This window comes from Panthera pardus, unplaced genomic scaffold, assembly GCF_024362965.1.
Source record: "Panthera pardus isolate Hobbes unplaced genomic scaffold, ASM2436296v1 HiC_scaffold_6, whole genome shotgun sequence".
Classification (NCBI taxonomy): Eukaryota; Metazoa; Chordata; class Mammalia; order Carnivora; family Felidae; genus Panthera; species Panthera pardus.
In genome coordinates, this window is record NW_026526991.1 from 130,558,459 (window position 1) to 130,584,432 (window position 25,974).

The following is a 25,974-nucleotide window of genomic DNA, read 5'->3' on the forward strand; positions in this document are numbered from 1 at the left end:
CGGCCAACTGGCCCACGTTGTGTTGACAGTAGGTGTCCGATGAGGGATGTAGTTTTGCAGCAGGGCCTGTCTTCCGGATTGTGCATCACCACCCTCCTGTGTGTTCAGTAAGAGAAACACAGAAGTGCCTTGAGATGCCTAGAAAGAAAATCGAAAGGGGAAAAGAAGGGCCTAAAGAGGACACCGTTGAAAGCGACCGCTTGTGTGAAGGTATAGTTGGATAGCTCAGTTCACCACTCCTCGGAAAATGAAGCCAACTGGTACCGGTTCTCATACGATCACGCTCACTTTTTAAATTTATACTGTGATGCAGTTTTGAAGCATCCAGTGCAAATGAAAATAATGAAGCATAGAAATGGATTTTAGTGTAATGTTAGGCTTTATTACATTTCACCAAAGTCATAGATTTTTTGTTACAACGCCTAATTTAAGTAAGACGCTTTCTCTAGAGGTTGCTGCTGGTGCCTTTCATTGCTTATCACTGTAGCCTGAAGAAGTGTTTTTGCACTATTGAATAAAGTCCCTTGGTCTAGGTATTTAGACACTGCGTTCTGTCACACCTTGATCAAAGAGCATTTCTTTCTGCTGTTTCAGTTCTTTGCAATTTTGATTGGTTCTGCGGTGAATTCAGGTTGTGTCAGTGTCAATACAGTACAATAGCCAGAAGTCACTTTGTAATCTTCTTTGAAGGCTGCTGACTTCATATCTAATGACAGTTTTAGTGACTTAAATTACTTGCTATGATATGTGAAGAAGGCATGTATTTGTATTCACAAGTACAGTATAGGACTAACGTGGTTTTATAATAGATTTCACAATAAATATAAGAACTGTTGCCAAACCAGCCTGGCTCGATGCTGCAACAGGAAGGTCTTTGTTCAGTATTCAGAGATGGGGGTTAGCCCTGGTCTGCGTCCCTGCGACAGGGTTACATCCGGAGAATGGAGAAATCAAGCTTAGTGAAGAGTTAGAGAACTTGCAACATTTGTATCAAAAGTAGTCACCACTCGTCTGTTTAGTGAAGAATGCTTGGAATTTGGACATGATAGATCGAGCTTTTAGGTCATAGTTATTAATAGAATTAGAAGGAAATTGTATCAAAAATAAAGATAAAATTAATGTGAAGCTTTAGATTTTTAACTAATCAAAATGTGTATATAAAGTTTAGCAGATTGTCTGTAGTTTACTATGACTACATAAATATTTGGAAACCAAAATAAAGGTGTTTTTGTTTTCATAGGACATCTGTTTTGATGACAAGAGCTTGAGAACTTTTCTACCCGTCCGATCCTTTTGATTAGAGTAAATCGAAATTTAGACAAAATTTACTTCAAAACAAAATTTAGTCAATATATTTAACTTACAGATTTTAACAAGTGTTAAGTTGCCAAATGAAAGTTTATCTCACAGAAATATGCCAAAAATTACAGTCACATACACTCTAGTTAATAATTCTTTTAAGTTTAAAACAGATGAAAATAGATGCAGTTAAGGCCCCTCTCTTTCCAGGGATGACTGTGTTGTTTTTTATTTGCTGTGTTTCTATGCGGCATAGCTTCTTGCTGTCAGCTTGGTGTTTTCTTTAAGCAACTTCTGTGTGTCTCATTCATAGAGGACAAACCTTTGTTTTGCTTTGTTTTTAAGTTTGTCTACTTATTTTGAGAGAGGGGGAGAGAGAGCACAGGCGAGCAGGGGAGGGGCAGACGGAAAGGGAGAGAGAATTCCAAGCAGGTTACACCCTCTGCGCCCACCGAGATGCCCACCGAGATGCGGAGTTCAGTCCCACAGCTGTGAGATCATGACCTGAGCTGATATCAAGAGTCAGACGCTCGACTGACTGAGCCAACTAGGTGCCCCCAAACCTTTGTTTTTTAAAGTAGGGGTAGGCAAACATTTTCTGTGAGGAGCCAGATAGTAAATATTTTTGGCTTTGTGGACCGCATGATCTTTGTCATAACTCTTCAACTCTACTGTCGTGGCATGAAAACAAGCACAGACAATACATGAATGAGCATGGCGGTGTTCCGTTGAACCTTTCTGTACTCACGAGAGCAGGCCGTGGACCAGATTTGATCCTGGGGCTGTAGTTTGCTGACTGAAGGAATACTCTGCCCTCATGCAGATTTTGGTCTTTCTTCTACTTGATGGATATTTAGGTGCCAGATAAAGATGCACAGATGCATGCAGCATGGGGTCACCGTTTTTTCGTACACTGACTCAGCAGCGTGTAGTGTACTCCTTCCTTACACCTGCCAGCTGCTGTGCCTGAGGCTGGTGCTGTGACTCACATCTGTATCCTAGACATTGTGTGTAGCTTTCGGTTCGGCAGCAATCCCCTCCTTGCCTTTTCCTTGGAAGGCTGTGCAAATTAATGCTTGCCGTCACAGAGATTTGAAGAGGAAAAGTTCTGTGGAGATCAGTGCTGCGCACACAGCAGATTTCGTATAAAAAGTGTCAGGTATGGAGTAATAGCGCAAGAAAATCCATTGTAGGAAAACTTGACCACATTCTTGCTCTTTCGTCCATCTAAGGAGTTTCAAGACTGTTTTCACAATTCAGCGTACAGCAGGTATGGGGGGAATGGACCTCATCATAAATAAAGCCACATATGACAAACCCACAGCTAACATCATACCCGGTGGTTAGCAGCTGAGGCTTTTCCTGCAGAAACAAGACAGAGATGCCCACTTTCGCCACTTTTATTCACATAGTACTGGAAGTTCTAGTGAGCACAGTTAGACGAGAAAGAGAAATAAAAGGCATCCAACCTGGAACAGAAGAAGTAAAGCTATCTCTTTTTGCAGATGATAGGATCTTATATATAGAAAACCTGAGACTCCACCAAAGAATTGTTGAAACTGATAAGTGAATTCAGTAAAGCTGCAGGATACAAAATCAATATATAAATTAGTTGCATTTTTATTTTTATTTAAAAAAATTTTTTTTAACGTTTTATTTATTTTTGAGACAGGGAGAGACAGAGCATGAACAGGGGAGGGTCAGAGACAGGGAGACACAGAATCTGAAACAGGCTCCAGGCTCTGAGCTGTCAGCACAGAGCCCGACGCGGGGCTCGAACTCACGGACCGAGAGATCATGACCTGAAGTCGAAGTCGGCCACTTAACCAACTGAACCACCCAGGCACCCCTAGTTGCATTTTTATATATGAGTGCCAGATGAATGCAAATGCAACTAGTTTTTATATACTAGGAAAAACTATCAAAAAGAGAAGAAAATAATCCTGTTTATAAGTGCATAAAAAAATAAGATAGAAGATCTAGGAATCAGTTTAACCAAGGAGAAAAAGAATTACACTCTGAAAACTCTAACATGTTGATGAAAGAAATGGAAGATGACACAAATAAATGGAAAGAAATTCCGTACTCATGGATTGGAAGAATTAATTTTGTTGAAATATCCATACTAACCAAAGCTATCTACAGATTCAGTATACTGTCTATCAAAATTCCAGTGGCATGTTTCACAGAAATAGTACATGGACAATCCTAAAACGTGTATGGAGCCACAAAAGACCGAAATAGCTAAAGCAGTCTTGAGAAAGAAGATCAAAGCTGGAGGCATCACACTTCATGATTTCAAAGTATATTACAAAGCTCTAGTAGTCAAAACATTATGGTATAGCCACAAAAATAGAGACATAGAGCATTGGAACAGACATGAGAGTCCAGAAAGAAACCTACGCGTGTATGGTCATTTAATTTACTACAGTAGGGAAAGGACAATTTCTTTAATAAGTGGCAGTGGGGGCACTGGGCAGCCACAGGCAGCAGAATGAGTGGATTAAAGGCTTGAATGTAAGACCTGAAACCATAAAGCTTCTAGAAGAAAACATAGGCACAAAGCTCCTTGACATTGGTTTTGGCTGTGATTTTGTGGATCTGATACAAATAGCAGAGGCAACAAAAGCAAAAATAAACAAATGGGACTACATCACACCAAAAAGCTTTTGTACAGCATATAAAAAGGCAGCGCACCTGGGACGCCTGGGAAGCTCAGTCGGTTGAGCGTCCGACTTTGGCTCAGGTCGTGATCTTGCGGTTGGTGAGTTCTAACCCCGCGTTGGGCTCTGTGCTGACAGCTCGGAGCCTGGCGCCTGCTTCGGATTCTGTGTCTCCCTCTCTGTCTGCCCCTCCACCGCTCATGGTCTGTCTCTCTCTCTGTCAAAAATAAATAAACCTTAAAAAAAAAATTTAAAAAAAGGCAATGCACCAAATGGGAGAAAGTATTTTCAAATTAGGTATCTGATAAGGGGTTAATATCCAAAATATATAAAGAACTCCTACAACTAAGTATCAAAACACAGTCAAATTAAATAATGGTCAAAGACCCTGAATAGACATCTTCCCAAAGAAGACATACAGATGGCTAACAGGTGCATGAAAAGATGGTTAACATCACCAATCATCAAGGAAATGCAAATTAAAATCACAATGAGATAATGAGATATCACCTCACACCTCACACCTCACACCTCAGTTAGAATAGCTATTATCAAAAAGACAAGAAGTAACAAGTGTTGGCAAGGATGTGGAAAAAAAGGGACCCTTGTGTACTGCTGGTAGGAACGTAAATTGGTGCGGCTACTGTGGAAAACAGTAGGGAGGTTCCTCAAAAAATTAAAAATAGAACTACAGTGTGATCCACCAATTCTACTTCTGGGTATTTATCCAAAGGGAAATCACAGTCTCAAAAGGATTTTTGTTTCCTGTGTTCACTGAAACATTATTTGCAATAGCCAAAACATGGAAACAACCTTAGTGTTCATTGATAGATGAATGGATAAAGAAAATGTGTACACACACACACACACACACACACACACACACACAGAGGCATATTATTCAGCCACAAAAAAGAATGGAATTTTATCATTTATGATGACATGGATGGACCTTGAGGACATTAAGTGAAATAAATCAGATCGAGAAAGACAAATACTGTGTGTTATTTATATGTGGAATTTGAAACAAACAAGCAACAAACAAACGAACTTACAAATACAGAGAACAGGTTGGTGGTTGCCAGAGGCCAGATGGGGGATGGTGGCTGTGGGAGGTAGGCAAATGAGTGAATGTGATCGAAAGGTACAAATTTCCAGTTATAAGGTAGGTAAGTCCTGGGAATGTAGTGCACAGCATGGTGATGATAGTTAATATTTGTATATTTTAGAATTGCTAAGGGAGTAGATCTTAAAAGTTTTCATCACAAGGAAGAAAGCCAAAAACTTGTAACCGTGTGTGGTGATAGATGTTAACTTAATATAGTAATCATTTTGTAATATATGCATATGTCAAATTGTTGTGCATGAGTTCGAGCCCCGCATCAGCCTCTGTGCTTACAACTCAGACCCTGGAGCTGGCTTCAGATTCTGTGTCTCCCGCTCTCTTCTGCCCTTTTCCTACTTGTGTCTGTCTCTCTCGTTCTCAAAAATAAACATTAAAAAAAGAAAATTAAAAAAAATCACTATGTTGTACACCTAAAACTAGTGTAATGTTATGGTCAGTTATGTCTCAAACAAAAAATTTAAGGAATAAATTTTAAAAATGCATATAAATAAAGGCTTGGTTAGTAGGAGTTCAATAACTATTTGGGGATATGATGGAGGTGCTGCATAGACAATCAGATCCTGGTGGGGTTGTGACAGGGCAAAAGGAAACAATGTAAAACATTGAGGTGGAGGGAGATCCTAGACCAAGTGTGTCTACTTTTGGAGTTTGCCTAAGACTTACTTTGGATATATGTATATATATCCAAATGTATATATATACGTATATATATCCAAATGTATATATATACGTATATATATCCAAATATATATATACATGTATTTATATCCACATATATATATAATCCAAATATATATGTATATATCCAAATATATATATGTGTATATATCCGCATGTGTGTGTATATATATATTTGGATTATATATACGTGTGTGTATATCCATGTGTATATATACATATACTTACACACACACACACACACACACACACACACACACACACACACATTCATTCATTCCTGCATGTCTCTGTCCCAGGGGTTTCAGTAGTATGGTTTGATGTTAAGATGGAGTGGGATGCTGAGGGCAGTCCTGTCTCATCTTGAATTTCACCAGTGCATTCTGTAGGACCTGCCCAACATAGGCCACGTAGCCTGAGCCCATACATGGTCCACACCATTCTGCAGACAAATACAAAACTTGGTTCTGATTCAGTGTTTAGAATAGGCACAGCAAAATATGTGGGTCTTGTTTAGTAAATAGAAGAACGCCACAGAAATGTACCCGGCACCTTCAGAGAACTCGTCCTTTGGTAGGCAGTCGGAGTTGGCACTTCATTTGCAGTCAGGAAGGTTCAAATAGGCAGTTACCAGGATCTGCTCACATCAGCTGCACGAGAAACTGCTGTTGCCCAGGGCAGCCCGCTCGCTCCAGAAACACCTGTCGTGGTGTGCTCAAAGGGTGCCAGACATTCCTGTGCTTTCGGGACATCTCTGCTGACCCCTTCACCTAAGAAGTAGATTCCAGCGGCGTTGATAAGCCCTTTTCTGCCAACAGTTGAGGAACGGATGGATGCGCTTTTAAACCAGAAGTTACATGCTGTGCCATTCATACCTCAATGGCTGCAGGGATCAGGGACGTGTAGACTGTGAGCACAATGGAAGACATAAAAAACCCAAGGTGTGGACACTTGACACTTTTTTAAAAAAAGACTTTTCTATTAAATCCTCAGAGGTGTTTTTTCTTTTCTCGAGAGTTGGTTTCTCAGCCTCTTCCTCATCTTCTCCTGCATAATCTGAAGGTCTTGTCCATCTTCGTTTGAACCACAGGGTTCGATAGTTTTGAGTATCTCTGTATTAGGCTGAGTGACTGTGACTTAGTGAAAATGCTGGTTTTCTTATCTCTGAAATGAGGGGTTTGGACTGTCTCTCTACCACCTGTTTCAACTATTACACTTTTCGTCAGTTCCATTGCTACATATTGGTTTGTGGTTCACCTAAGGACTCTTCAGAGTAGCAAGCCTGCCTTTGGAAATACTAGACTCTTGAATACTAATGTGTTGCGCTCTTAAAAATGGGATTTTGTGGTTCAAGAGAAATGAAGACAAGAATCTATGTATCGTTGCCAAGACATCAATACTGCTGAGGTAGCAATTGAAAGCACATAACTTTGTTATAGACAGTGCATTGTCTTTATACTTTGGGCAGTTAATACAAGAGTCTTAGCATGTTTTAGGTTAAGGGTGGTATCACAGAATTACAGTATCAGAAAAGTGAATTTGATCTTTTGTTGTACATTTAAAAATCTCATCCCCATTGAAGTTTTGACAAGTGAAGCTTTCCTGATTTATAGAGTTAGATTTTTCTTTTCATTTAATTTTTTTTTTTTTAATGCTTCTTTATTTTGGTAGAGGGAGACAAAGTGCAAGCGGGGGAGGGTCAGAGAAAGATGAAGACACAGAATCCGAAGCAGGCTCCAGGCTCTGAGCTATCAGCACAGAGCCCAACGCAGGGCTGGAACCCTCAAACTGTGAGATCATGACCTGAGCTGAAGTCGGACACTTGACCGACTGAGCCGCCCAGGTGCCCCTAGGTTTTTCTTTTTAATTCATCAATCTATCGGAGGTAGTTTTGTTTCCTTATACCATTTTTTTTTTTTTTTTTTTGCCAATCATTTGTTATAGGCCATGGTTTGAACCAGAGAGTTGAGGAGATGGTATAGAGTAGGGGGTCACCTTCAGCTCACTACCTGTTTCTGTAAACATTTTGCGGGACTAAAACTGCATGCCGTCTTCATATTGTCTATGTCTGCTCGCACGTTACAGCACCAGAGTTTAATAGTCATGAAAAAGACTGTATGGTCTGCAAAGCCTAATATATTTGCCGTTTAAATGGTTACCTTCACAGAAGAAGGTTCCTGCCCTCCTGTCTACAGCAGTGTTGTCCAGTAGGACTTTTTGGCAATTTTAAGACCATTCTTCCTATATACACACTATTCAAAACAGTAGCCTCTGTCAACATGACTGTCTTGCACTTGTACTGTGGCTGAATTTAACATTTAAGATTAAATAGCTACATGTGGCTAGAAATGACTGTCTTGGACAGTGTACGTCTAGAGATTTAAAGAGAGGGGCCATTGTGGTTACAAAATAGCCAGTTTATATTGAATTTGGTAGAGTGGAAGCTTATGTAGTTTGATCCGTTCTTGTGATGACAGATAAATGGTCGTATATCATAGATACCTGTAGGTATATAATTTTTAAAAAGTTCACTGTGGAGGGTCCTGGGTGGCTCAGTTGGGTAAGTGTCCAATTTGATTTCAGCTTAGTTCACGATCTCACAGTTCATGGGTTCAAACCCCACATCAGGCTCTGCAGTAACAGCATGGAAACTGCTTGGAATTCTCTCTTTGCCTCTCTCTCTGCCCCCCCCCCCCCCTGCTCACCCGTGCAAGCACTCTCTCTCTTGCTCGCCCTCTCTCTCTCAAATAAGCTTAAAAAATAAATAAATAAAAATAAAAAGCTACTGTGATCTCCACTATTTCACATATACTGTTCTTCCTTTGCAGCGAGGAGGAGCTCCCATATCATAATGCGGCTATGGAACGGGTGAGTCCAGCTCCACATTTATTTATCGTTTCCAGTGAGTTACGTTTATCAGAGGGATAAAATCCACCACCTCTGTGATTTTGAGTGCCGGCTTATATGTAAATGGTACAGGCATTGTTCGAGTTTGACCCAGAGTATACCACAGTAAGGAAGTAATTAATGGTGAAATAATTTTAGGAGGTTTTTGGAACTTCTAATAGATAGTTGAGAAAAAAAGAAAGGTAGCAGTCATCAGAGACTTGTATGCTAGACAGTTAGCTCTCAGTCTAGGACTCAGTCCACTTCTCATTCATGCTTTGAATGCAGAGCCCTTTCAGAGCACGGTTGCTGGGACCTTCTTCTGTCTGTTAGGTCAGACTCTCTGGGCAGGAACTCAGGGCATCTGCGGAAAGCTTCTGAAGCGATTCTCAGGCACTCTTTGGCTAATAAAGCACCATTCTAGACCCATAGTTTTTTGTTTCAGAACTGTTCCATGAGGCTGTAATCAAATTTCCTACAAACAACAACAACAAAACTTTGCCTTATTCAAGTAAGTCTTTTAGCTTTTAAGGACTTAGAGAAATCTTATGTATAGTAAACCTGTCACTGTTTTTAAGCTTAGTGTTTCTGCCTTTCTTCATTGTACTTGGTTGGCTAGGGCGTTGGTTCCATAGGTGCATGTGCATGAGAACTAGAGATTGAGTGGTTTTTTTCTTTTTAAAGTTTTTACTATCTATTTATTTTTGAGAGAGAGAGAGAGAGAGAGAGAGAGCGAGCAGGGGGAGGGGTGGGGGGGAGGAGGCACAGAATCCAAAGCAGGCTTCAGGCTCTGAACTGTCAGTACAGAGCCCGACATGGGGCTTGACCCCACAAATTGTGAGATCATGACCTGAGCTGAAGTCGACACTTAACCGACTGAGCCACCCAGGTGCCCCAAGATTCAGTGTTTTAAGGTTCATCAGATGTTCCCTCCCCTTCTCTGTTTTTTTCTGTACCAAAAAGTGAATTGCAGAATGAAAGGCAGGCTATTTATTGGGATTACCTTCAGTTTGTGTATGTTTGATGTGGGAAGGAGGCTGGGTTTCAGATAATAGAGGTAAAAATATTGTAATGAGAATTTGAAAAATACTTTAGAAAATCTCTCTAAAATCAAAAAATTCTGAAAAAAAATGAAGCATACCTTTAAGATGTAGACAAAATTGCCATTGATATATATGAAGATCATTAGAGGTACTTCCTGCAGTTGAATTGTCATGTGACTGCCTCATTCTCTCCCAGTACCATAACCTTGATGTTTTAGCAAATGAGTTTCTTAGTAGATACGTTATTGAGTAGCAACTGTGTATCAAGCCCTGGGGTAGGTACTGCCTAGAATACTAGGGTCACATAAGACATAGTTTCTGCTTTGAGACACTCACTGTCCATCCAATGACTAGAGGAAGGTCAAGTGAGACAATAGATAGGAGATTATTGATGACTTCTCTCAGTCCACCTTGAAAAGGGAACCTGAGGGCTTGTTCCCACTCTCTTGTCTAGTGTCCTGACTTCACTGATCCTTGGAGTCCACTGCTAGAACCACTGTGACATTATCTCTCACCATACTCTTGTCTTCATTCCCCTCTCTTCCCAGCTGAAATCCTACTCTAGGTCACTACAGTCACTCGCACATACCTTTCCCCTCCTTGCCTCTCTTGCTTCCTCTGGACTAAACTCCAGGCCACGTTGAGGCCAGCTTTCTGCCTCTGCAGTGCCTGCTCCTGTCTGGCTCAGTGTAACTGGGAAAAGACTCACAACCATGCTGACTGGTTTCACTTTAAAGTCATGATCACAAACTTCAGTCGAACGTTAATGCTGCCTAGAGATCATGCTGTTCCTAGTGAATTTTTGCTCCATTTTAGCCACTGGAACATTCTTTCCTGCTTAGATTTCCAGTCCCTCATCCATGCTCTCAGTTCACGTTCTTACTTCTTACAAGAAAATAGAAGCAATCAGAGAAGAACTTCCACAAACGCCCATAACCATACCTACCTACCTACCTGTTTTCATCTATGCTTACGGGCTCTGATCACTGTTGCTTGTTCAGGGACATCACTCAGTCTCTTCTTCCCTCTCCCACCTGAATTCATTCTCTTTCTGCTTGATGTTTCCCATCAATGTAAAATGTATTATCTCTCTCAGAAAACAACAACAAGACCACCAATCTTCTTTTTCTTTATTTTTTTTTATATATGAAATTTATTGTCAAATTGGTTTCCATACAACACCCAGTGCTCATCCCAACAGGTGCCCTCCTCAGTACCCATCACCCACTTTCCCCTCCCCCCAACCCTCAGCAACCCTCAGTTTATTCTCAGTATTTAAGAGTCTCTTATGGTTTGCCTCCTTCCCTCTCTGTAACTTCCCCCCCCCTTCCCCTCCCCCGTGGTCTTCTGTTTGAGTTTCTCAGGATCCACATATGAGTGAAAACATGGTATCTGTCTTTCTCTGCCTGACTTATTTTACTTAGCATAATACTCTCCATTTCCATCCACGTTGCTACAAATGGCCAGATTTCATTCTTTCTCATTGCCAAGTAGTATTCCGTTGTACATATAAACCACAATTTCTTTATCCATTCATCAGTTGATGGACATTTAGGCTCTTTCCATAATTTGGCTATTGTTGAAAGTGCTGCTATCAACATTGGGGTACAAGTGCTCCTATGCATCAGCACTCCTGTATCCCTTGGGTAAATTCCTAGCAGTGCTATTCCTGGGTCATAAGGTAGATCTATTTTTAATTTTTTGAGGAACCTCCACACTGTTTTCCAGAGCGGCTGCACCAGTTTGCATTCCCACCAACAGTGCAAGAGCGTTCCTGTTTCTCCACGTCCTCGCCAGCATCTATAGTCTCCTGATTTGTTCATTATGGCCACTCTGACTGACGTGGGGTGGTATCTGAGTGTGGTTTTGATTTGTGTTTCCCTGATGAGGAGCGACGTTGAGCATCTTTTCATGTGTCTGTTGGCCATCCGGATGTCTTCTTTAGAGAAGTGTCTATTCATGTTTTCTGCCCATTTCTTCACTGGGTTATTTGTTTTTCGGGTGTGGAGTTTGGTGAGCTCTTTATAGATTTTGGATACTAGCCCTTTATCTGATATGTCATTTGCAAATATCTTTTCCCATTCCATCGGTTACCTTTTAATTTTGTTGATTGTTTCCTTTGCAGTGCAGAAGCTTTTTATCTTGATGAGGGTTCAATAGTTCATTTTTGCTTTTAATTCCCTTGCCTTTGGAGATGTGTCAAGTAAGAAATTGCTGCGCCTGAGGTCAGAGAGGTTTTTTCCTGCTTTCTCCTTTAGGGTTTTGATGGTTTCCTGTCTCACATTCAGGTCCTTCATCCATTTTGAGTTTATCTTTGTGACTGGGAGTAAGAAAGTGGTCTAGTTTCATCCTTCTGCATGTTGCTGCCCTGTTCTCTCAGCACCATTTGTTAAAGAGACTGACTTTTTTCCACTGGATATTCTTTCCTGCTTTGTCAAAGATTAGTTGGCCATACATTTGAAGACCACCAATCTTCTTTTGCCCCATTTCCTCCTCAGAACCTCCAGAACTGCCCTGATTCTCTTTTGCTCTTAGAGCAACGCTTCTTGAAAGAGGTGTCTCTACTCTTTCTTCTCCATTTCTTTCCTGCATTTCCTTCTTGCATCCATTCCAATCAGATTTTTCGCTTTTCCCCTTATCCCCACCTCCTTCTGGCCTGTATTAAGTTCCCTAATTCCCTTTATGCTGTGATGCAGCCGTCAGTTCCCAGTCTGACTCTTGGTCTGCCTGCAGCGTGTGTTTGAAGCGGTAGGCTGCCGCCTCCTTCCTACACGTTCTCTCTTCCTGGCCCTCAAACCCTCATGCGTTCCGCGTGTTCTTTCCTCACTGGCTGCTCTTTCAAAGTTTCTCTGCTTGTACCTTCTCATCTCCTTGATCTCTGTACTTTGATGTGCCCCAGAGCGAGGCCTTGAACTTCTCTTTCCTATCCGTATTTTTTCCTTGGTCATCTCATCTTGTCTTTGGCTCTAAATGCCAACTGTGTGTTGATGACTTGGCTCCCCAAATCCCAGGCTTGTGTACCCTGGTACATTCATTTAAATGTCTACACTTAGGTGTCTAATGAATGTCCAAACTGGAGCTTCTGTTATTCTCTTTAAATCCATTCTGTCAACAGACTTCCCCTTGTCAGTAAATGGGAACTCTACTCTTCTAGTTGTTCAGCTAAAACTTGTAAGTTATCTTTGACTTTCGTTCATACCCCACATTTCGTCTGTCAGCAATCCTATGAGCTCTGCCTTCAAAATGGATTCAGAATCTGATGACTTATCATCACCACTTTTGCCCCCCTGTCCACTGTTAATGTCTCTTCTGGAGCTTTCTGTCTTCCTGCTTCTGCTGTTGTACCCCTCTCTCCCCACAGTCTTTCTGTTCACCGAAAGAGATAGATTGAGCCTGTCACGTAAGATTGTGACACTCTGATTGGAACATCGTTTTGGCTTTCAGCTGTATCCACAGTAAAAGGATAAGTCCTCAGAGTGACCTTCATTGCCCTTTATGACCTTGTTTCCGTTAAGTCTCTTGTTTCATTTCAGTGCCTTCTCTTCTTTACTCACTGTGCTCCTTCATGGATCCAGAGCGCGCCTGCCATATTCCTTCTTTGGCTGCTTCCTCTCCTGGGGTGCTTTCCCCCCTTCGTCCCCATAGCTATAGGACCCATTCCGTTTCCTTTCCTATTTACTCAAATGTCACCTTCACCTTCAGAATAAGACCTTCCCTGGCATGATACCTAAAATTGCAAACTCCCTCCCCCCCCCACATCCTAATTATCCCCCTCCTTCCTTTATTTTTCTCCTTAACACTTAACACTATTTCACATTCTATAAATATGTTACTCACTTCTTTGTGTGTGTGTGTGTGTGTGTGTGTGTGTGTGTGTGTGTTTGCTCTCCAGGATGTAATTTGGGGGGGGGGGGATCTACTTTGTCCTGTATCCCCAGAACACAGAGCATTGCACATAGTCTAGGCTGAGCAAGTGGTGGCTGAATGGATAATCAAATGAATGTAATGGCTGCTTTATAACACTAAATACGGTGACTTAAACACTTGGAATGTTACAGTCGCCTTTATTTAAAAAATTAGGGAGAGAAGAATTGGAAGGTATCGTTTAACAAAAGATACCCATAATTGGCAGAATAAAATCTGGTAACTCGGTATAGACTTCTGCCTTCAGTGCCCCCACCTCTCTTTTTCTTTGTTATAATTTTCTGGTCCAGAAAGTCCACAAGTCTGGGAACTGGTGATATAGATGATTCAAGAAAGGTGGCAGCGAACGAAAGAAGAAATACAAGACAGAAACTAGTGGAAGATGCATGCTTGAGGGAGGTTGTTTTTTTTGTTTGTTTGTTTTTTTTTAATTTTTTTTTTTCAACGTTTTTTTTTATTTATTTGTGGGACAGAGAGAGACAGAGCATGAACGGGGGAGGGACAGAGAGAGAGGGAGACACAGAATCGGAAACAGGCTCCAGGCTCTGAGCCATCAGCCCAGAGCCTGACGCGGGGCTCGAACTCACGGACCGTGAGATCGTGACCTGGCTGAAGTCGGACGCTTAACCGACTGCGCCACCCAGGCGCCCCAGAGGGAGGTTGTTTTTACATTTTTATTTTTTCAGAGTCTTGCCTATGCAATAAAAGACCTACCCAGTGCATTTATACTTATAATTAATTGGTTATTTACTTTAAAGTGTTTAATAGGAAGTCACTCAAAAAATCTATGCATACCTTAATAATTTAACATAAGACATAATTTTATATTCATCTGCCAATCTTTTATGAAGCGAGAGGAAGGATACTGAGGCTGCTCATTGAGATTCCACTTCTGCCTTTTGTATGAGTTTTCTATAAAACGGCAAGTGTATTGTATGACCTGCCCTTTATACTTTTGGTTTCTTTTTCGTGGAATGAGAACTTCAGACACATGCAGACGAGCAGTCGGGGACTGTAACCTTTTTAGTTTATCAGAATTTCCCGCAGTTTTTCTGGTTTCAGTTCAGTTCAGGTATTCTTAGTGACTGCCTAGTCCTAATGGCCAAGCCCTGCAGTTTCCAGGAAACTACTAAACAATAGTGCACATATGGCTTCATCGAACAACCTCAGTGGAAACAGTACCATGCCGAATTCTGCACGTGTGTGTTAATCTTTACAAAGCATACACTCGAAGTGTGCACTTACTGCCCTTTGGGAGACTTGTACACTAATGCATAGTCGTGTAATCATGGTTTTAGTTCCAGCTTTGCCCATGTGTTATTGTACAGGAAGCAGTTCTCTGCTTAAAACAGGGGTAGTAGTAGGCAGTCTCTCTTAAGAGAATTAGTGTTGATATTTGCAGAGTGCTTTGGATTCCCCTGAACAGGCATTTAAACAAATAAACAGTCACACTTATTATATTTATTTGGCAGAGAACAATCTTAATAATGGATTATATTGTTTCTTCGAGCTTATTGATGTTTTTAATAAGGAGAAAAGGATATGTAAAGCTATGAATTTTCACGAATTCAGCTGTTTCTTTATGTAACGCGACATTTTGAATAGCTTATGGAATATTGGAATCTATTCGTATCTTTAAAAACTGTATCTTAATTTTATGTGGTGTGAAATCTTTCTCAAAATACATGACCAATAGACTTTTCAGTGCCATTATTCTGTCTAAACAGGGCTCTTTCCTCCCTGTACTTCTTGTCCTCTCCTGACCTCTGCTGGTGAGGTCTAGGTGTGTGGGACTCCAGTCCACTATCCTCAGTCACCCATTCCAATACTCAAATAGGAGAGACAGAAAAGCATCTGAAGATTTGAACTTCAGAAGAGTTCCAAGATTTCTTATTCTAGAAGAGAAGTCCATTTAATATCCGTCCGTGCATTATGTATATGTAGGGCCATTGCTGTCAGGATTATTAATCATGTTAATCACCTTAAGACAACTGGGCATCAGATTGCAAACTTCAAACGAAAGGTTTAGTCCTTTTCTGAAAACAGCTCATGGGAAGAAAAGTGCACAACATGGATGGTTTTCATAGTCAGTGAGGTAATAGAGAGCTAGTAGTAGACTTAAAGATTTCGGCGTTATTTTCCTTTGGATAGATGTCGTTTTGAAGTTCTCAGGGGAATATAATTTTCTTATACTAGGGTCTCCTATATGATTTTAGCAGTTACAACGTTGAGCTCACCTAGTACCCGATTTTTAGCTTTTGAAAACCATTCCCCATTAAAAAGAACCACTGTTTCTTAAAGAAGTGGCTGATCTAGGTTTGGGGTAGAAAAAGTGTAAAGTAAAATGAACCTGATTATCTTGTGCCAGATAGGGCATGTCTCAAGGATGCATTTGAAGGGGCAGATCTCCAACCAGATAAGAGGCAGTCCTGCCAAATTTGGGACAGTTTGAGCTTCAAAAGAATAATGATGAGAGTGGATTATAACACATAGAATAAAATATTTCTTTGGGGTGCCTGAGTGTCTTAGTCAGTTAAACCTCCGATTCCATATTCGGCTCAGGTCATGACCTCACAGTTCATGAGTTTGAGCCCCACGTCAGGTTCTACCCTGACAGTGTAGAGCCTGCTTGGGATTCTCTCTCTCTCTCTCTCTCTCTCTCTCTGTGCCTCCCCCACACTCTTGTTCTCTCTCTCAAAACAAATATATAAACATTTGAAAAAAAAATAGTTCTTTATACCATAGTGTTATTTCAAAGGGAAGAGGGGCTAGAAGAGAAAGATTTTTCAATAGAAAAGTGTCAATAATAGAGAAGGAGTCCTAGAAAAAAACCCTCCACATCATTGTAGAACCACCAGAATCAGAATCTGTTCAGGCAGGGGTTATTTGAGGGTAATAAGACCACTGGATAGAATTGTGAAGGAACAGGACGTCCACTCTCCCTCAAAGCCTACCATACAGATTACAGTTGACCACTGACCATACAGTGGGGGCAGGGGTGCTGACCCCTCGTGCAGTCGAAAATCCACATAGAACTTTTGAGTTCCCCTAATCTTAATTACTAATAGCCTGCTATTGACTAAAAGCCTTACAGATAACGTGAACAGTCAATTAACATATTTTGAATGCTATATGTATTAGATACTGTATTCTTACAATGAAGTAAGCTGGAGAAAAAATGATGTTAAGAAAATTGTAAGAAAGAGAAAATACATTTAGAGTACTATGCTGTATCAGAAACAAATCCACATATAAGTGGACTCGCACAGTTCAAACCCATATGTCATTTAAGGGTGAGCTGTATAAATACATGGTGCAGTGTTCTAACTTTTTGCGTGCTCAAAATATTTCAGAATAAAAGTTGGGAGAAGTCAGATGTCTGTGTATGAAGTCAACAGAGCTTCTGGTAGCAATTTTGTGTAGACTTCTAATATCAGTAGTTCTGCCTTTTGGCGATACTTTGAAAGGTGTTGCCAACATGATGGAATGATAACCGTTTTTACCATTATGTAAGAGATACTATTATGATTTATTTCTGGTTATTTCTATATTACAATGATTGAATTACTTTCGGAAGTATTTATGATCTTGGTTCACCCATTCATATTTTTTCTCTTTCATACCCCTCTACCTCTGGTAGAATGCTATTAATTGTTTCACAGTGCTATTCACTCATTTTTCTGTATATAAATTGTGTTTAACTTAAAAATATTTAACTCTTTAAATATAACAACCACTCTTCTAGGTGATGAAATTAGAACAGGAATATATGACATGGTTCCTATTGTCAAGGAGTTTCTATGGTAATAATAATAATAATGATATGATTTGGCCATTTAGGGCAACTAAAACACAGCTGTTTGGTATTATAATAATCCTAATAATTCTTACGTTGTAGACAAGACAACTGAGATACAGAGAGATTAAGAAACTTGCCCCAAATGAAACAGGTAGGAAGGGGCAAAATTCAAATTTAAACCCAGGCCAGCTGGGTCCTCAGTCCATGCCATAAAATGCTGAGGAAACAGTTAATTTTGCTTGGACCATGAAGGCATTTGAGAAAGGTTCCAGACCTTTGACATTTAACTGAACGGATATATTTTACCAGATGATGTTGGGGAAGAGCATCATAGGCAGACAAATAGCAAACTTTGCTTAAAGAGTCATGAAAATCTCTTAGGTGCTGGGAATGACGAATAGTTCAGAGTGGCCAGATCATACAAGTAGCAGGGAGTGAAACTGGAAGGTGAACGGGGCCGTGTGGTGAAGAGCCATCCATGTAGAAGTTTGAACTTTATTTGTAGATAGTGGGTAGCCATTGAGGGGTTTTTAACTGTGATGCATTTAAAAAGATGTGGTAGCGGTGGAGGTGGAGTTGAAGACCACCCCAGCTACCAGTGAGGAGTTAGTGCCTTCATCTAGGAGTTAGGATTGCTGAACCAGGACAGGAGACATGATGGAAGCAAGAGACATGGATGGACCGGCAGAATGTGGATTGGGGAGTGGGAAGGAAGGGAACGGTTTTAGTTTGACAGGCTTAGTAGGTAGTGATGCTGTGAATTCACATTGGAGAAGAGAAGGGGAATAGCGTGGTCAGGGAATAGTTTGGGATATGTTGAGATTGAGTATCTGCTGAGCTTCTAGGTCGAGATTCTCACTTGATGTTATATTCTGTCTAGTTTGTCTTGGTGTTACTGAGTCCACGGCAAGAATGGTGTTCGTTAGCCTGTTTTTCTGGAGCATTCAGGTTCACATCTGTCACCTGTGGTTTCAGTTACTTCTTATTTCAGAATAAGTTCTGGAATAGTTAGTTGTAGCATGTTTGGCGATAGAGTATATTTTATCCACGAGTTGTAGATTCATGAGTTGGGGGGGGGAAGACATTCACTGCGTTCAGCTCAGGTGTAGCTGAATTGATGGCATCACGGAGTTAACATTTAAACGAGATGGAACTACTAATACATAATTTTTAAATCCTGCAGCATGGGAGCTTTTCCCAAGGTGTGTCTTTTTTTTCCCCCCTGTAGGGGAAAGAAAAGCATACTTAATGGTTTTTAAAATTGTGTTTGTGTGTTTTGTCCTTCCGTGTTAGTGTGTAGCATTTAAAATTACATATATGATAAATATGAGAATACAAGGTATGCCTTAAAAAAAGAATAACTACTTCTTAAAGTGATTCATTGATAATTCATAGTCATAAAAATGAAACAGAGCAAGAGACCTGCTAGGTCTCAGCAGGGTTGTTCCTGGCAAAGTGTATGTTATTATACTCTAGGGTTGGCTTGAATTATTTGGTGTTTTCCTGTTGGTGGAGAAAGGGGTTGTGTTTGAAGAAGTCAGGGGAGGAAGTGCCGGAGAACAAAAAAATACTAAACTTCGATCAATCTTAATTTTTCACAGCTTGGCCTTCTCTAAAGTCACATTTAGCAGAAACATTAATTAGATTTCAGTGCCCCACTGAGCTTTAAAATTAAACATATTTCTGGAACCATCTGTAACATTTTATCACTAATAATATAATGAAGAATATGCTCAGTCTTTTGAAAAATGGGAATTATAACAGTACGTTTTGCTCACGAGTGATCATCTTTTATTATGAACAACCCATCACAATTTCTAATAAGAGTTAAGTAATTAAAGGGTTTTAAAAATATGCCTAAAAATAAAATTCTCTAAAAATATTTGCGTTTTTAGAAATTGAGAATCTTTCCCCAAAATCAGGATTTTCTTTGGGATTTTATGCTTCTTTTAAATCTAAAAATATTGATGGTGGGCATATGCCATCTGCCTGTGAGACTGCACTGAAGACCGTCAGGAAGAGCCATTGCTTTCATCTAAACTATAATTACCTGAACCGAGGACACGTGGGAAGCAAGAGACATAGATGTGGTGGCTAAGCGTGTAGGTCCTGAAGCCAAGCTGCCCGGCTTTGGACCTCTCTTCAAACTTGACTTTACCAGATGGGGGAATTTGAAAGTCCTTTAACCCCCTGTACCTTATTTGTAAAACAGGGACGATTATACTTACCTCACAGGGTTGTCATAAGCTTACCGTTTAGAGCATAAAGTATGTCTTCGGAACCGTTTTCTTTCCCGTATGGGCTTTCCTTTCCTTTGCTTTTGCTTCATCCACCTATGACACTGACAGAGGCCTCCAGAAAAGAAAATGTGGGGATTGAGGAGAATTGACAAAATGGCGGAATCTCAGCTCACCAGAAAGGATTACTTTGGATTCCTTTCGTGAGAATGAAATAGTTTGGGACCTCCTCTGTGTCCGGCACTGTTCTGGGGACTGGGGAGACTGCAGACACGTCTGCCTTCATGGGGTGCGGAGTCGTTAGGGGAGAATGCACGTTAGGTGCGCAGCAGCAGTGGGCTCCCTGACTCTGAAGCCCGGCAGGAGACGGTCTGACCCGGTTACACAAAGAGGTCCCCACAGACTTTTTGGCTGAGGAGGGTATTTTTCTCTGTCTGAAAGGATGGGGTACGAAAGCGCCTTCCACATTTGTGTCAGGCTTCTGAAGAAAAGGGACGGATGAGCTGTACATGCCTAGTTCTTTGTCTAAATTTACTAATCAGGTAAGTCACTTTACCACCTTAGGAGTTGATAAGAGGTTGGACAACAGGCCCAAATAATTAGGAAGAAACGTCCCTTCTCCTGGAGACCAGAGAAGGAAGGAAGAAGCATTTTCTGTACCACCCTCCCCATCCCCCAGCTTTGCTCCAAATCCCAATTTGGTGTGACATCTAAGACCCCTGCCTACGTTTTCGGCCTCATCCCCTCATGCTTCTTTCTTTAGCTCTTTAGAACTACTGTCAGGCACCACGGGCTGAATTACCTCAGAGCTACATCTATCCATGCTTCTTAGAATATTCATTCCCACGTTGTGCTTGATAAAAATCCTAATAATGTTTCAGTTCTTCATTTAGGGCTTATCTTCTTTAACATCCCTAGGTGGATTTGACTGCCCCTTCCTTTGTGACCTTGCTGTCACCTTTTCTGACCTTATGTTGTCACACAAGTCACAGCACTCTCCCATGTCCGTGACAGTTGCCCCGAGCAGACGCTGACCTTCAGGGGAGCAACTTTACTTACTTTTGGACAAATTTTTCACTAGCATATTGCTAGTTATATGTTAATCTCTCCACACATAAATACCCGGTTCTCCTTTAAAGAATCATCTTGGTCACTGAAAACATTAGTTAGAATTCAGTAAAATGTAACAGAGGAGAACTGAATTTTGAAGGTCTTTTTGTTGTAGTTGTTGTTGTGGCTGCATAAAACATATTGCAAAGTAACTAAAAGTGTCCTTTTGGTTTAGTTTTGTAGAATACATAGTATTTTCAGCAATTAATTTAAAAGCATTGGAAAATTTAAACGATTCCTTTCTCTTTACCTGTCTTTAGCTATGGGATACTATTGCTACAACTATAATCAATTATCTAACTTCTTAGAGTTAGAAAGTATATTTGCTATCTAAGAGTTTAACTTTTTTGGTAGTTTTTGTCATTGTTAAGCAGCATTTTTTTTATCTTGTAATTTTTTTGGTAATTTGTAAGTACAGAAGCGTTAAACAGTAACATTGGATTTCAATTTCATTTTAGCAAAAACAACTGGAAATTGAAAGAACGACTAAGTGGTTGAAAATGCTAAAAGGATGGGAAAAATATAAGAACACTGAAAAGGTAATTAAAATAATGTTATTTCTATCTGATACTATACAAATTGAATGTGGATTTTCCTAATAAAAGCTTTTCTTAAATGATAGGAGTATTCATATTCTTGTTAAAAATTTCACTATAACTTAATTTAGTAAATTAGGAGTATTTATGTTGTAACAGAATGTCTAGTTAAGAGAATGCACTGGACAGTGTAGAGGTAGGATGGTTTCAGGAGTGATTTGCTTCAGACTCTCCATTGCGTTGCCTATGACTTAGTTTCTTTCCCTCTCTCTTCTCTGACTTCTGCACTGTCAGCTTTATCTTGAGGTTGGCTCCCCTGTGTGATCAAAATCATTGCAGTAGTTCCAGGCTTCATATCCACATGTCACACTGCTCAGGAAGAGGGCTGGCCTCTCAAAGCTTTCCCTGAAGCAGGAGCAATCTCCTTTTCAAAAGCTTCTAGCAAATCTCCCCTGAAATCTTTTTGCCCTGTACGGTTGGTGCTAAGTTTTAAACCAATTAAAACAACACACACATCTATTTAGTATCACCCCCAGTCTCCTCACAAAAGTCTTTATGCATTGGGAAGCTGTGAAATTCATGGTGGTAGAGAAAAGGGCTCTCTGGTTTTTTAATGAGAAAAGGGCTCTCTGGTTAAATAAAGTTGGGGATATCAGAACGAGCCAAAGTTAAGCAAAGTTAAGTCCTTTATTACAGCACTCCTCAGAGTCTTTATTATAACATGTGGTAGGGGGACCACACCTTGAGGGACCTTAAATTGAGTGAAACTTATTAGATGGTGGAAATCTTTTTGTCATAGGGCATCTCACAGGACTAATGTCCCTTTTCTTTTTGAGCATCCTAAATACCCTTATTTAAAGTCTCTTAGACTCTTTTATTATTTTATTTTCATCAGGTGTAAGTTCATTTTGGGATTGTTGATTTTATTAACTGTTGCTTTAGTATTAGGTTGGAACTCAAAGATGTTTTCTGAGAGGAATCAGTTTCGAGTAGAATGTGAGGTATAACATCTGTGCCCTTGTTCCTTATCATGCTGTCGCTCATACTGGCCCAAAGTTGGCACCTACTTTACCTCATGTCCTTGTGGAAAGATTGCTCAAGTGGTGATGACAGGGTACATGTTGACACACGGCACCTACCTTTCATCTCCCATTCAGTCCTGCAAAATATTTGTAGAATTATACGGCTTAATGTTCTTCTTTAGTATACATGTATCTATGAAAGTATGTAAGCCTGTGTAAAAATAAGCAATTCTACTAGGCTATTATTCTGACAGCAACTCTGGCTAATGTAGTTCCCAGGAAGAGAGATTTTAACAGAACTGTTTCCTTTGATGTGTAATTTTAAAGCCCTTTCCCACAGCTATAATGCTGGAACTATTTGATGATATATATGGTCCAATTTGATGTGAAACAAAATGTACCTTCTTAAAAGAATCGCTGCTTTCAGTTCATACCTAGTTTTAAATTGTACTGAGGCAAAAAAAAAAAAAAACACGTATTTTTCTTCTCTTCCAAGAGGAGGTATACGTTTTCTCTCCACAGATTCCTTACTTATGTAATGGTAATACGAAGAAATTTCTAAAAATATCTTGAAGGAAAAATACAGTTGTGATAGAGAATATTGGATGGAGTTGTTAAGAATCCAAGCTTTAATGGAAGACTTTCCATTCAGGTTGTTTGTGTTGCTTGTGTGTTCTCAGCGTGAACACTGTCTCTCCATTTTCACTGTGCCAGTGTTAAATAGTATTGGGTTTTAAAAATATAGTCTACTAAATGCAGTTATCTCTGGTTTTTTTTTTTTTTTAAGTTTATTTGTTTTCAGAGAGAGCAAGTGAGCATGAGCAGGGGAGGGAGAGAGTGAGAGAGAGAGAGAATCCCAAGCTGAGCAGGGAGTCTGACATGGGGCTCAATCCCACAACCGCAAGATCAGCCCTGAGCCCGTATCAAGAGTCGGACGACGACTGAGCCACCCAGGTGCCCCAAAGTTATCTCTGTTAAGTGGAGACATTACGATGTAATTAGTTGTGATGTAATTGTGTCTAAGTTGTGTCACAGCTGAGTACCTACGAAAGATACACTTGTTATTTTTTTAAAGTCAAATAATTGAATGGACCTTACATTAGCATTTTATTGTACAATGGGAAAATGGAGGCACAAAGTTTATAAATAAATTCCTCAAGGTCACACAGCTTGTTAGTCGCAAGCAGGAGATACCACGTCCAGACTCAACGGTTCATTTGTTGTATCATCTTCTATGTTGGCTTTTCCTATTGGTGTTTGTCAGCAAAAGGTCAGAGGAAGTAGAACACGGTTATAAGATGCAGTAGGGCCTTGTGTATGGTTTAAAGCTGTTTTAGATCCAGGGGCTCCTGGGTGACTCAGTCGTGTAAGCGCTTGACTCTTGATCTCAGCTCGGGTCGTGGTATCACGGATCGCGCCGCACTGACAGCATAGAACCTGCTTCGGATTCTCTCTCTCCCTCTATCTACCCCTCCCTCTGTCCCTCTCAAAATCAGTGAATAAACTTAAAAGAAAAACAAATAACATTTTTAGATCCGGACCTGAGGGACTCCTGCCTCTCTGGAGGCAGAGATGAAGGCGCTAATGGAGCAGGGAAGCTGAAAGAAAATGGAGAGGCAGTAAAGAGACAAGCAGAGTGAGCTTCGGTTTCATGGTATACACTTGCGGTTTTGCACGTCCCCCAAACTGAGCCATGTTTGGTGGGCTGAAAAGTTGACTCACTGGCCGCCATGATGATGTGGATCGGCACATTCATCACTATTTTCAAACCACTAAGGTTAGAAAGAAGTATTGAACATGTTAAGTCAGTTGATGGGTTGTTTTTCAGTTGATGGATTTTTAAAAGGATTTGTGTGACTGAAATAGCCTACTTGATTGTGTTGGCAAGGAAACAAAGATACTGGAAGCAAAGTAGATTTCAGGGAACCTTACTTTATTTTTTCTTTAAGGTTTGATGTATCATATCCATTAAATAAATTTCTAACAGTTTTAAAGGTAGTACTTTTCAAATTGGAATATTAAAATGTTGTTTACATCCAACATATAGACACTCTAAATCGTGGTTGTTAAAACTGTGGTTTCTGAAGTTGGACTAACTGAATTTCAGTTCTTTAGTTGATTAGTTTATTAGTTTTAGGACTTAGAGTTAGTTACTTTACTTTTCTGCACCTTAATTTTCTCATCCATGAAACGGGGATGATAATAGTACCTCCCTCTTTAGGAACGTGATAATATTGTAAGAAATAAGTTGATATAGAAACACATATGCTGCCTCCTAATAAATAATCTGAAAATGGTAGCGTAACTTTTATTATTAAAGTTGTTATTGTTATTTGATTGATTATACTCCTCCCCGTCATCTCCACCCACATTTCCCCTTCCTGGCACATCTCTGTGTCTCCTTCAGTATTGATCTTCCTAACTCTGTCATGTACAGTTCATGCCTCCCTTCCTCCGTTACGGTATCTCTGATACAGTCTCAAGATGAGAGCCACTGTTGCGGGACCGATAAGAAGTGACCACCACAGCAGATTCACTGCCCTCACCTCAACACCTTTATTCCTAAACTTTTTCTGGTTTTCCCTTTGACATGACGACTAACCACCCCTGCATGCCTACCATTCTCCTTTTCCCACCCTGGCCCCCTCTGAGTCTGTCTCTGTCACAACATCTCCCATCAGGGTGTGACAGCTCTGTAGCAAGTACTAGATGTGACTTTATTCGATAATAAAGGAGTGCCAGCTGATGCTATAATTATCTGTTTACATGATTATTTTCACTGCTACCCACTGAGTTCCGAGGAACTTTTTCACGTTCATAGCCATAGTACCTAGTGAGTGTTGGCCACAAAGCAGGCAGTCACTACAAAGTTTCTTTTTAGAATGAACGATACTCATTTATGAATTGGAACGCACAGCTATCACCTTGTGCTGAAGTCTACTACTTAATTGAAAGCTGTGATCTCTTACGAGGCAGTGTGATTTGCCGGAAGTGGCCTGAAGTAGGAGTAAGAAGATGAAGTTCTTTGACCTCAGCACCCATTTCTCTGGGCCCTGGTCTCCCAGCATTTAAAGGGGAGATGCACTTGCTTTGCCTCCTTTACAGACTGTTAGAGCCAGTACGAGATACTACTTTGCCAGTTAAAAGATTCTCAACAAATGTGAACTGGGCTACCGTTCTGGAGAATAAGCAAATTTTATTAGTAACTGTTGTACTTGATATAATTCCTACTTTGTTTTACAAAATTTCCAAAATTTCTATGATAGTTGAAAATTTGTGATGAAAAAAATATGTTGCCATAATGTCAGTCTGTGATGTAACAGTGCAAGTATTTGAAAAACAATAAGCACAGTTTATTTATTTTAGGGTCTCATAATGTAATTTTTCCTGATATATGTGACTTTGTTTACATGCTTTACTTCATTACCTCCTAAAGCTTGAATTCCAGATGCATCCCTTTTTATATTTCTTTTGAGCTTTTTAATTGAAGTGTAGCTGACATACAATGTTAGGTTCGTTTCAGGTGTATGACATGGCGAGGTGAGAACTCTGTATGTTATGCTTACCTTTTAAGTACAGTTTCACTATCATCATTTTAATGCTTTCTGCTCTTGGATTTCTTTAATATTTTCTGATCCATGTATCTTAGTA

General features: G+C 40.2%; 1 protein-coding gene and 1 long non-coding RNA gene across 8 annotated transcripts in view; both read left to right on the forward strand.

Moving 5' to 3' along the window:
* The window catches only part of USP6NL (USP6 N-terminal like), a 229,874-nt gene that overhangs the window by 156,135 nt on the left and 47,765 nt on the right, over nt 1-25,974 (forward strand). For 6 of the 7 annotated variants that reach the window (XM_019460816.2, XM_019460815.2, XM_019460817.2 and 3 more), the window contains 2 exons: nt 8,595-8,634; nt 21,224-21,304. In XM_019460816.2, coding sequence (XP_019316361.2) covers nt 8,595-8,634; nt 21,224-21,304 — 121 coding nt within the window. The remainder of the gene's footprint in view (nt 1-8,594; nt 8,635-21,223; nt 21,305-25,974) is intronic. The other variant, XM_053895750.1, reaches the window with a different exon arrangement.
* LOC128775068 (uncharacterized) lies at nt 9,429-17,198 on the forward strand. Its single transcript, XR_008419685.1, has 2 exons — nt 9,429-14,018; nt 14,279-17,198. It is a non-coding gene; the product is annotated as an uncharacterized LOC128775068 (long non-coding RNA).